The sequence below is a fragment of the Sinohyriopsis cumingii genome, chromosome 17, assembly GCF_028554795.1.
Source record: "Sinohyriopsis cumingii isolate HCF-2022 chromosome 17, ASM2855479v2, whole genome shotgun sequence".
Classification (NCBI taxonomy): Eukaryota; Metazoa; Mollusca; class Bivalvia; order Unionida; family Unionidae; genus Sinohyriopsis; species Sinohyriopsis cumingii.
The window spans coordinates 91,366,421-91,380,078 of record NC_142977.1 but is presented as its reverse complement, the minus strand read 5'-3'; the positions used below and the strand labels follow the sequence as shown (position 1 = coordinate 91,380,078).

General features: G+C 35.5%; 1 protein-coding gene across 1 annotated transcript in view; it reads right to left on the bottom strand.

Moving 5' to 3' along the window:
• Positions 1-13,658, bottom strand: part of LOC149779413 (uncharacterized) — a 142,304-nt gene that overhangs the window by 34,533 nt on the left and 94,113 nt on the right. The window contains exons 14-15 of the mRNA XM_089940073.1: positions 12,035-12,146; positions 1,668-1,878 (exon numbers count right to left, since the gene is read on the bottom strand). Of these exons, the coding sequence (XP_089796199.1) occupies positions 1,668-1,878; positions 12,035-12,146 (323 nt within the window). The remainder of the gene's footprint in view (positions 1-1,667; positions 1,879-12,034; positions 12,147-13,658) is intronic.

Sequence of the window (13,658 nt, the reverse complement as noted above, 5' to 3'; positions counted from 1 at the left end):
AAGTAGCCGAGTGTAAAGTAAAAGTAGCCAGCTAAATCACCTGCTCCCAGCTGATAAGGAAAGTCCTGTATGTGTGTGTCTGAGTGTCTGTCTGTCTATATATATATATATATATATATATATATATATATATATATATATATATAGGAATGATATGAATAATTATGCTAAGTTTAATTCCTTTTTCACAAACAGATTATAGTTATAAAGCAAAAAAGGAGTTTGATGGAAAACTGTAAATACTGAAAACCTTAAACAACACAGAATTTTGTAAAGCACTATTGATGCAACATGTTCTTCAGTTTAACAAAATCCATCTCCTCCAACAGTTTGTAATCATTTAACATTCACAAGTCACATCATTTCACTTAGTAATTGCCACCATGCTTTTTTTTCCCCTCAATATAGACTGGTCTGCTATTTAAATGTCTATCAAACAATAATGAATCTGTGACAGTTTCAAATTCCAGAAACCCATCTGTTTTCTTGGAAATGTGTCATATACAGTTACTATAAATAGAAAATGAGGAAACTGTTTGATGTACATAGCCAAATGGATGCACACGTCAAAAATATAAGATCTGTAGATGATGGTTAAATGTACAGCAGCCAATATTCACATGACACAAACCTCGAACTGTACTCATTATTCTGTGTCTTGCTTGCTCCTGGCATGTGGTTTTTGTTGTTTGTATTGGATACTCTATAGTTAATTGTATTACCTGGGTAATTATGAATGGGTGGGTACCCAAGTACCTGTTGACACCTTTATCCAGAGTGGTTCTCAACATACTTTCTAGAGATGATCAAGTATGCACCAAAGCTTTATCCCTTAATTTCAAATGTCTCTGAAATTCTTGAGTGGATAAGACAGTGTGGGTGTGTGTGTGTGTCTGCCTGTGTGTGTGTGTGAATGGAGGTGGGGGAGTCAAGTTCTAAAAAGGGAACAGTTTCAGTTGCTTAACAAAATCAGTTATCATGAGAACACTAACTTTTAACAAATGTGTTATAAATAACATCTGCAAATGTGTCATAAATAACAGTTAAAAATGTGTCAAAAAAGCAGTTGCAAATGAGTCGAAAATAACAGTTACAAACATGTGATAAATAATAGTTAATGAATGAAGATAGAATCTAGATGTTTTTATCCATATTTTCAGCAAAGAGATTGTGTAGTACATCAATGGAACTGCATCCTGTGAAATAAAACATGCAATAACAGACACAGATAGCAAAAACCAAAATCTAGATTGTCTGCCATTAACAACTGCATGAAGTACAGCTGTTAAAATGCTTTTGAATCTAGATAATCAATTAGAGTGTGTCTTTGCCAAATGCAAAATGTCAGTTAAGTTTGATTTTGGCACTTGACCTAGAAAGTATGAGCTACTGTATGTACTCTTTATAAGATCTTTAAAAACTAGTGTGTTATTCGTGATTAAGAAGGAACGAACTATGGTGGTTCAATGGTTAGCATGCTGGACTTCAATCGAAGGTTTGAATTCTATGATTGGATCACTGCCCCACAACCCACCCAAGCTGGCTACTGTGAAGTGTCCTGGGCAAGGCATTTGACTCAAACTGGCTGGGCACTAAGTAAGCTACTTGTGCTGTTGTGTCATAAACAATAAATCAAACCAATGAAATGAAGAAGAGTTCAAACCCACCTCTGGATTCCATTCTGTTAAATCGCTGTACATACTGGTCCAACAGAAGGTTGTAGTAACGAGGCATCTCAAAGAACCTCAGATACTTGTGAGTGTTTGGGGTGGGGAAAACCCGCTGAAAGCTTCCCTTCCTATTATCTTCATCAATACTCTCTATCAAAATGCGGATATCATCTGGTGTCATTATGTCCAATATTGTTTGTAGAGCTTGCTGCAACAGAAAACAAAGAGTGCCAGGAATGGCACATTATACACCTGCCCCATTTTTAAGAGTCATCTATGCAGATAACAGAAATTTTGTGAAATTTTTTTTTTTCTTTTACTGACAATGACACCTAACCACCAACCTTCTGACTCCAAAACATACAAACTTCTTCCTTACCCTAAATGTGTTCCATCCACAAAGTTTGGTTTCTAACGTAGAACTAATGTTACACTGCAGAAACCACTTTTATTCTTTGAGGTAGTGACGTTGAGCTTTGACATTTTCACTTGAAAATTATACCCCAAGTACAAGCTATTCACAAAGTTTTATAAATACTGAGAGTGAAAAACTCAAGTAAATGTGCAGAAAGAATTTTTCTGTTTTTCAGCCAGTGACCTTTCTTGAACCTTTTGATTCATCCTTACCACCACAAAGTTTGGTGATGGTATTTGAAAGAGAATTTTAGTCATTGTACGCAAATCATTTTTTCCTTTAGCAGCCACTGACACTGACCTTCGACTCTTTGACCCTGAAATTGATACAGTTCTTCCTTAACCCATTGGAAAAATATCTAAAATGTAACTGTAGATGATGGAAAACTCAAGTTATTGTGCAGGAATGAACTTAGTAATAGGCAGACAGATGGATGGAAAGCATCACAACAAAACATGCTAGACCTTATTGCAGCTCCCACCCCACCCCCACTAAAAAAAAACATACACCCATAAATGTACAGTCACTTGAAATCTGATCACTGTTTTATTCTTGCACACGTTTATTGGATATTATGCAGACTCTGAGTAAATAGACATACAGACCTTTACTTTGGTACCCATTCAAGGAAATTTAGGGCCCTTTTGAAATTTTTTAAACCCTACCCCCAACACATGACCTGATCTGGCCGTGCTTGTGCATGGGATAACTATCAGAACTTGTGAATTATTGTTTCACATCAGTCAAATATCACTGAAATTTTGTTGTAAAATGTATGACATCTATCATTTGTTATTGTTCTTTTCACTGCAGAGAGTGCAACAGTACTGAATTTCATATGACACTTAACACTGAATATTGCTGAAACAGCAATGGGAAATAAGGAAATGAATGTGTCTGTATATTCCAATAACATAGTATTGAGAGATCTTTATAAAAATAGAAAAAAGATCCAGTAGCACTTTCTGAAGTTCTTGTTTGTTCTTAAATAGAGGATTCCACACTAAACCAATCTGAGATAAATGTAGAGAAGTGGTTGTCAATGGGATTTAAATGTACCTCAGAGGATAACATTTCATATTATAACAGTAGGAGAATTTTGCACTGTTCAAGATCAGATCAACAAGGTCCGGTCAAATCTGTGCAAAAGTTTGTTGAGATTTCTTTGAATAAAGCAAAAGCATAAACTTGTTACAAAACATGCCAATAGCTTTTTGGAAATGAAAAAAATACATTAGTATTAAGGGCTGTTCCTGTAAAACATATATCCCCCCCCCCCCCGGACGGCACTTCAAAAAAAATTCTGTAGGAGGATGTGTTTCGAACTATTTTGATTCTGACAGTGGAAGGTTGGTTAGGAAAATCACTTCTGTTGTGGGTTGTGCTAACAAAATGAGAAATTGCTGGTGGGGTTGTCAGAAGAGAAAAAAAACGAATATATATTTAAAATCGCATCTACCCCTCTCCTAGCGGTCTAACGTGAATAAAACATTGGGTCAGAAAATGATGCCAGTACACGCGAGTGCAAATAATTTGTACGAATTCGCATACTTTTAAATCAGTGATACACTTTCGGCAAATTACATCAACGCTGCGGATATAAAAAATGTGCTTTGCGCAGTATGCAATTTTTATTTAACTTTTAACTTTAACTTTAAAATTGCATTTCGCGACGTAATTCACATTGCCGCAGCTGTCTCACAGCACTTGATGTGACATCCAGATATCTGGATACTTTGGTTCAACATGAATGGATGTTAAACTAAATTTGATTCATTCATTGGCCCTGGACCAGGCATTTAATGGAGTTTTAGCTTTACTTTCATCGTGGAAGTTTTACAAATTCATGTTTCCAATAAGGGCCACACAGGAAACCAAAATGGTTGAATCACAACACGGTTTGTCTTCAGATGACGTTTTCAGTCGGCAAATACTGGCTGGTGATAGCTATGATGACAATGAATTTCATGTATATTGGTCTGATGGACATTGGAAAAATGTCACTGGAAATACCAGTGTGTGATTTTGAGCCCAAAATAGATGTTAAGCGCGAGTCCGATGTACGTGTTGGATGGACAATATGCCGGTTATATTTATTAAATATACCCATGTCTAAACAGGCAGACTATGGGAATGTTGGACTTTAAACCCTAATACAGCATTATGGAAGAGAAAAATCTGGCATAAGAGGCAGCAAAACACTGATTCAAGGAAGTGAATCTTTGGCAGGGTTCATGTTAGTGAAAACTGACAGAGGTCTCGGAAACGCTTATAATCATGCGTATTTGGACGCCAATTATTTTATTTAGGTGGGCAGTAAAATTCAAAGACTTGCCAGTCCTGCTTCAGTCACCTGCATAGTGAGAAAATGTGGTGATCAGTTAGCTGTGATGATATTTACAATGACAGAATTTAGTGGTTGAAAGCCCCCCCCCCACCGGTCGTCACCATTATAAGAGTACATCAAAAGAACATGCTGCAATAGCTAAGCGGCAAGATCAAAGGCTTTGACTGGCAGCTGGTAGGAAAATCTACTGATATTTACAGTGCTTGAATTCAGAGGCAGAAATACCCAGAGACGTACATGTGGTCATTTATAACAGTACATCAAAATAAACAACTTTAGCCTTCATTCTTGTGTTCATTTCCGAGCGTTACGGAATAAACAGTGCACGTGACCTCGGAATCATGACATGTTGAGACACAGACCTGAATGAGTATTTTGGGGTTCAATGGCAAACTGACGAAGATTGTGAGATTCAGGAGAGGGATAAAGTTGCTAGAACTGATAGTTTGAAAGGGGCATTAGCCAAGTGTAAGAAAGTGTGTGATGCCTAGCTTAGTGCTTTGAATAAGACCTTCCTTGGATCGAAAAAATTCAGACTCACTCTGATGGACAAGCAAGAGCTATGTCAGTGTTATAAAGAATGTAGAAATTAAACTCTATGGCAACCAATAGTTCTTATAATTGGCATAGTTTTCTGAGAGGGACTGCAACTTTTCCTGATGGGACTCATATTTTTACCAAAATGGGAGCCATGGACACTTAGTTTTAAAATCCTAACGAGACCTCTGGTTCAAAACGTTTCTTTTTGGGACAGAGATATCCAAGAGAGAATACCCATGGGGCCTTACATGTGAGATGCTGAAAATTGCACAACCATAAAGAACAGGAACTTGTTCAAGCTAGTTATGCATATGCGTTTCAGACAGCAGGCAATGAAAGGAGTTCTCAGCACAGAATAATATTCGTACACAGAGGAGGAGGATCATATTAAATTCAGATACAATTAACTGATTAATGCTCATAGGGAACATCAGAGAATCCCATACAACATAATTAAGTGTGTGTAGATCTCAAGTTGGCAGAACCACTGAGCAACAAAAGAATAGAAAGACAAACTTTTGTATCATGCAGATGTATGACCAAATGATGTACATGCTCTCTATGTGCAAAAATTAAATGACATTAAACATAAGAGACTGACTGATCTGTGTAAACTCAAAGCAAGATGGATAAAATTTGTCCTGTTTGTGTTTGGTTCTTCCTATGTATATTTTGATCATGGTGGTATTTTCTGCAGACCTTTTGGCACTTAGTTCCAAGCCATCATGTGGTATTTGTATTGCAAAATGGATAACTAAAAATGTCTATTATCTAGTACAATACATTTTTAAGCAGTATCATTAACTGATGATGAATTGATGAAAAATTACTTGATGTCATTCTGATATATGGATTTTTTACTACACTACTAATCTGTTCATCCTGATTAATTTTTTTTTTACCATCTCCTTTAGTCTTACTGGTACCAGTGCTTTTAATAAAATTGTAACTTCTATTTTCTTGCAATCTAAATATTTGTAATGATGTGTTATTGTCAAAAGGTAAAATGTGTTTAATGTTGTAAAATCTAAAACTATTAATTAGCAAGGGACTAAAGTAAAAAGTGGACAGAAATTATTGCCATATTACAGTGCTGTTAGAAATAACAATAGTTGTACAAGATGTATTTTGCACAAAGTTGTAGAACTAGAGCTCGTATTGTCACTACATATTCTACTTAAATAATTATATCATTATTTCTGTATATTCCTATCAGTATTTTCCCAGTGGTAGTAATTTTCTGATCTGATGTTCATTTCTTGTGCAATTTTTACACATCAAGAATTCTCACCGTATCATTAAAAAACAATGTAATCTGCACCAAATTGAGTTTGAGAAGAAATTATTTTTTTTAACCCAAAAATCACTGAAGCTACGAGTTCTTGCATTAAAGTCTCACATTAAATAACATTTGAAGTAGCCACGATAGTAGTTTAGGATGCAACTGTACCAATTTCACCTTTGGTATATCCAAATCTTGAATGTGATGGAGGAACATAGCTCCAAAATAAACATATCAATTTTAGAACCTGTTCATTGACTATGAATCAAGTATTCGAGTCCAACTGAATTGCTAGAAATTTTTGAATTCTTTTGACAACATCATAATTAGCTGTCAAATATGAGGTAAGCCTATAGTCTTTATGCCATCCCAACCAAGACCCCACCACAACCATGTGACCATGCCTAATGACATCACAGTAATAATCGCTATACAACTAGAGATGACATCTCTTCGAGAATTTTGATTTCAGTAGAGCTGTAACAGAGTGGAACAGTAAGAAAGAGTGACAGATATTTAAGTGTTAGGGAGATATTTAACAATGTTTATTCCCACCACCACCACTTCCTCATTGGAGATCACACACACACAAAACTTAGAGTACATCCTGAAATCCTGGCAGCATCCCTGCAGAGGAGATAACCTGACTATTCAGTTTTATTGGTCTCTGGTTATCCCATGGTATTTCTGTTACTTGAACATTATCTTACAGTGTGTCCATTCATCATGGTCGAAAAAGGCTTACAACCATTGAGTTGTTCAAGGACTCCCATTACTACAGATGTGAAAGAACGAGAACCATACTATAAATCAGTGAAGATAAAATATAGTATATATGTGTTTGACTGTCCCTGATTGGTTGATAATGAAAGTAAGTTTTAGTAAAAACAATCTTTTGAGAGCTTGTCCTACTTGTAACTGAAAAAAGTGAGGGACATTGTTTTATTAACATAATTTCCATCCCTTACGGACCAGAGTCTGGATGACTCCTTACTGAAATCAGCAGCTGACTCTTTGGTGCATATTGAAAGCACACATTTCAAATTTGTATAGATCCAGAATATGGTGCGGCTGTTAAGGGTTTTTTCTTCACAAAAGCTGTTGTCATAGATGTGTCTATACAGATATAAATTTGATCATGAGCACTCAAAATTTTAAGTTACTGAATTTTAATATCATGGTGTTTGCACAAATTTACAGTGAGAACTGAATTAGTGCAGGGTCCTGAACTCTTGAGTTTTGTGCAGAAATATGGAATCCAAGCAGAATACATCCAGAAATGTAGAGGTTTTCAATCTTGGAATTAGTCTCCCCGCTGTGTTTCACACTGATATGCATATTCACAGAACATTTGTAAAGTAGTAGGAAAAGTAAGTGAGAAATTTAGATACATATCATAAACAAGACAAACAGTATGTGGGGGGAGAAGATCATAAGTACAGGCTGGAATGGAGAAGTATAATAAAAACAATGAGTAGAAGTGTGCCTCTTTTTTTATGTGTGCAACATTATTTTCTTAGCTGCAGTAAGAAATTTCATCAAAAGGAAGACAATAAAGGGTGTACAGTTAACTAAACCAATACGAATTTAGCTACTTAAAAGCTGTATCAAATTGATTTCAACCTTCTGGTCTGTTTCTGTCCATTCTGGTGATATGTCCACTGAATCAGTATGGTTGGAAAAAATATATGGCAAATTTAAAACATTAAATATGTTTTGGCAGATTATGATTATACCCTACTTCTGCCTGAGAGATGTGAATGATGTTATTTCTTGGTTTGTTGATTGTGGTTGTTGCTCAATTCAAATGCATCATTGAAAAACATTGATGCATTCTCATACTTTGTTACAAATATTTATTACAGACGCATATCATCAGATATTGGTGAATATAGCTTGAATAAGTTATAACAGTTCTAGTTGGAACAATGAACATTGTTAAGAGAAAATTTAAGTGAGCTAAAATGTAAACCTTTCAGCAGTGTGTGATGCAGGATTGCTCAAGACTTTTCCATCTCATATGCTCAACATGAAAAATCCATTTGCACCAACTGATGATGACTTTCAAGTATCTGTCAGAAAGGCATAATTGATGATTTGTTGTTGTTGTTGTGGGGTTTAACGCCATTTTTCAGCACGATAGGCTATACATGGCGGCCAGTATTAATGGTGGAGGAAGAACCCGGAAAACCCCGGAAAGAACCACCGACCCACGAGAAGCTACTGGCAAGCTTTCTCACATGCCCACATAATTGATGATACTCTAAGGTCTACAAAAATTACTTGAGTCAAAAGTTATAAACTCATACAGCTGTGGCAAAAATGATTGACTAGTACCTTTGCTGCTGTTGCCACAGTTGATTAGTTGGCTGATTCAGTGTGGTTTGATTTTGGGTTTTTTGGTGATTTTTTTACAATATATTAGGTGGAGGAAGAACCCCGAAAGACCACTAACCTAAACTGGTTGATCTGTGACACAAACTCACTCTGTGAGATGTTTAAGTGATGTAAAAACAAGCACGTTAGTACACTTGGGCACATGGAGCCTCTGTTGATTTTTGATGTTTATCTCCAACAGCTTAAGTCATTTAGACATGAGATCTTGGGGTTTCGGTAGATCATTATGGCCTTTACACCATTTTCAGATGAACAGAATCTATATATGGCAGCCAGTTTTACTGCTGAAGAAAATCCAAGTCCTTTTGAGACACCAAACACCACTTATGTAGAACCACTGACCTTCCACAAGTAACTGGCAACATTTTCATTAGCACATTGGAGGCAAGTAATCACATGACAAGCATCTTGTACCACTGCCATGGAAGCCCCTCAGATCTGTATCACAAGACAAGCATCTTGTACCACTCTGCCATGAAAGCCCCTCAGGCCATATTTATAAGTCTCATATGAAAGACTAGAAGTGGGAGATAGAACTGTGACAACTGGATTGAAAGTGCAGAATGTTACTGCTAGGCCATCAGTGATGATTATGATGCTGTTGACAATACAGTTAACTGCAATGACATTAATTTTATGAGTGCTCTGGGAAAAATGATTCTTTGACTTTCATCCATTTTTTTAAATCTATGATATAAAAATGTTTGACTTGCTATATTTTTTATATAACTTTATATTAGTCTTGCTACAAGGCGTAAAAATAAGACATCAGTAACTGAAAAAGATGTTCTTACAAGAAATGATATAGTGTAAAAGTAGACAAATGATGCAACATCACTTCCACAGGCATCATTGGGTTTTTTTCTGAGAAATCATGTAAGTTTACCAAAACAATGAATCATAGAATCTGACCACACATTTAAAGCAATACAAGATTTAACTATATTTCTAATCAAAAGCAGCATGCCTGAGAACAAAGAAAAATAGCAAGACATATTGATCACTTTAGGAAACAGCAGAGTTTAGTAAGGATACAAATTCATGATTTCTGTATTAGAACAGAAATATCTATTATAAAATCTGTATTCATGGATGTTAAATTAGTAGGTATTAAGGGACTGATCAATGACATCTACAAATAATAAGCCACCATGAAAATCTGTGATTTCACAGTATCAGAGACATACTTGGCTGACAGACAAACAAACAAAAGGACAAAAGACTGATTATAATGAATGAATACAAATAAAAATATGCAGTAGATTATATGATGTATATGAATTCAGTAGATTACCTCCAGCCATCTGTCATTTAAATCGCTTCTGTCCCCAACCCAATATTAAAATCGCTTCTACTGCCCACTAACCCAAAGCCAGAAATTATGTTAAAAAATATACTTCTGTAGGGGGCAGTGTTTCTCAATTAAAACACATCTGACGGTGGATCATAATTTTTTTAAATTGCTTCTGTTGTGGGTGGTTGAATTTGAAAGTGCCTTCCCCCCGGGGGGTATATGTTTTACTGGAACAGCCCTAATACAGTTTTTGAGGCATTGTGACTATTTTGATATTATTTAAAATTTGATCTGGCATCATATTTATTACATAGTCTTCAACAGAATGAGGAAATATGTATACTCATCTGATAACAATGTAGATAAATTCTCTCTCTCTCTCTCTCTCTCTCTCTCTCTCCATAAACCTCTAAAGAGCATGCTTGCAGGGATCATATACAGTAAACCACATCCATTTGATAGAGACCATGTCCACTCCATGGTGGTAATCCTCAATGACTCCACAAGAAAGCGTGGTGTACAGAGAGAGTCTACACAAACTGCTGCAGCCAATCCATCAGGATGCATGGAGAGATGGTGGATTTTTTATTTTTAATCCTCTCCATCCCCATCACGATGTGTGGAGTCCGAAAATATGCTTGAGCTGTACTGTATGTAATATTATATCTAGTCATAACAAATAACTGGTTAATGTTTCATTAAAATATTCTCTGCAAATCTAAAATTATAGTTATTCAAAGACTTTACCAGTTTGAAACCTATACTCTGGATGAGGGTACAAGTCATAAAATTACATTTTCTTTGCTGTGACCTTTACCTTGGTCATGATACATGACGTACCTTCAGTACAGGACATACAAGTGGCTAAAGTTTCATAATATATCATCAGTGATTCAAAAGTTTTACTCCAGAAAGGAAACAAGTCACAGAATTACATCTTCCCGGCTGTAACACTGACCTTGAGGCAGGGGGCATTGTTTTGGTGCATGATACACCTTCCATACAAGATGTATATTTGGCTAAAGTTTCATTAAATATCATCAGTGAGTCAAAAGTTATATTCCAGACAAGAATACAAGTTACAAAATTACAGACCATGATGCAGGAAGCATGGCTATGGTACACAACAAACCATACTGTCAGTATTTATACTGTGGCAAAGCTTCATGAAAATGTCTTCAAATGTTACAAAGTCATGAGCTGGAAAAGCAAATGTTATCAGACATTTTGCCAACACCATCACATAATACACTTCAATTAAGATGAGTATAAAAGGTCATTAGGACTGTAACTTAGATTCGTGTAGCTGAAGAAATAAGCTGTAAGTAAATAACTAGTCAATAAAATTATGCATGATGATTCTCCACAACATTAAGTCTTCTTCACTAGTAACTAAGAGTAGTGTGCATGTACAATGTGAACTGGAACAGGTGTAATGTAGTTATATATGCCATGTGTACACTATATGAATCTTTTACATGTGGATTATCAGTTTATACAAAACCTCATGTATATTCCACTAAACATTAATCAAGCAAAATAAAATTTAAAAAATTATTGTTTTTCCATACTTTGAAGTACTTTCCTTGCTTGTGAGTAATAATTGTGCAGCCATGCATGTTGTTAACCATTCATGAAATTTTTCTCACAAGATTTTGACAGACATTCAGAGATTAGTGCTAGAATGTCAGGGTTATGTTCAGAATAGAAACAGACTGATACGACTAGATAACTTGCCTGTGTCATATTGCAACACTTAAACATAGTATTTTAAAATGTATCTGACTGCCATCCATGCTTTAACCATTGTTAGCCATAATGTTCAGCTGGAAAGTTAAGACAGCCAAGTATCTGGTGGAGACAGCCAAGTATCAGGTGGAGACAGTCAAGTTTCAGGAATGTATCACTTACAGTTTTTATTAATCACCCCGGTGCAGCAATATATTTGTAAAGGGCCACTGACTTTTGTTATTGAGCAGTAATACAAAAAATCATCTCATTTAAGGTGATGATACAAGGTGTGTGAAACCTGCAGTCAGATTAATGAAAGGCAAGACTGCACAAAAAATTACAACTCATTACAACTTACATCATCCTGGTGTCTTTGGCAGTAGTAGGCATGTTTGGCACGTTCATCTGGTGCAAGCTGTTGTGAGAAGAGTCTCTTGTCCAGGCAGTATGGATTGGGAGGTACATAAGTACTGAAATTTAAGTTATAATGTAATTGCAAACATTTGAAAACTAACATTTGAAGAAACTTTTTACATAAGAAATAAATTTATTGTGTATTGTTTTTCTAAGTCTGTCAATGCCAAGCATGTTCCTTAAGTCTGTTTTGAAAAATGACATGTAAATAGATGTTCTTTAAAAGGACTAACACAAAGAGCAAGAAAGTCAGTTGAGTGCATTTCTGAACTCATTACTCAAAATAATAAAATTTAAATTTGCAATAATTTCATTTATAACAAATCTATAATTAGCTAAATTTCAGAACTAATTTGCACAATGAATACTGTATAGTTTTTCTACCAGGGACAGCCACTATTTTTTATGTAGGGGTTTGGTTTATTATCAGATAAAGAGATCCTACCTTCATTTTACCAATAACTGTGTAAAAATGGGGTGGGTAGGATGAGGGACAGCTTATCATCAAGTATGGGCTTATCATTAAATAATTTTGATCTATGCATTTTATTTATTTTAAAATACCCTAAGTATGGTTTATGCAATCCATTGATATTAAAATACCCCAAGTATGATTTCTAATTTTTAAGTCCTAATCTGATTTCAATAGTTGTCCTCCCCTGAAGGTTTTGAACTAATATGCAGTTAGGATTGTTCTGTGGTTAACACACACACTTTACATGTTTGAATTCCAGTTCTGATTCCAGTGTAACTGCCTGAAATATTCTTACAAGTGTATTGGTGTTAGAACAATTCAATCTTCTTACCATATGCTGTCCTAAGCAGATGATCATTTTATATCCACACTTATATGTGTACATAATTCAAGGATGTTGACATTTCATGCCCTAGAAATATCCCTGATTGATCAATGGGTCTGTCTGCCATACCCCTCTAGGAGACAATTCCTTGATACTCTCTGCATAAACCAGATTCTGAGCATGCAAGTGCTTGCATCCAATACTACATCTACATAAATACAGATCAGATGAGAACATGGATGAAAAAAAATCAACTCTGCATGAAGTACATTGTCAGGTAGAGTGCCAACTTTACACTTCAGGAGTTCTCTTAATTTATCAGCAGCCTTTCCTGCAGCACGGTGCATCATATGACACAGACAACCTGATATGTACAATGATAGAGACATTTTTCAAAATATACAATGCAACTCCTTTATGAATTCCAGCCATCATTGAAGCAGTATCAGCTGAAAACCCCATACAGTTCTGCCAACTTATGTTTATTAAAAGCATTATCAAGCAAATAAAAAAAATGTTTTCTCCAGTGGAATCTACTGTCAATAATTTTGGTAATTTAAGAAAAGCACTCAGAGTTTACTCTTTTTGTTGACAAAGTCTCTTTCACAGACTGGGTACAACATTTTGTCATCATAATCACTACTCCTGTCTGTGGCAATACTAAACGGCCCAATTTTCATGGCTTCTGCAATTTTAAGTGAAGTATCTTCTGCTAAACGCCTAACAATATTAGATAATTTTGTTCTTGCAAATGCATATTTTCTGCAA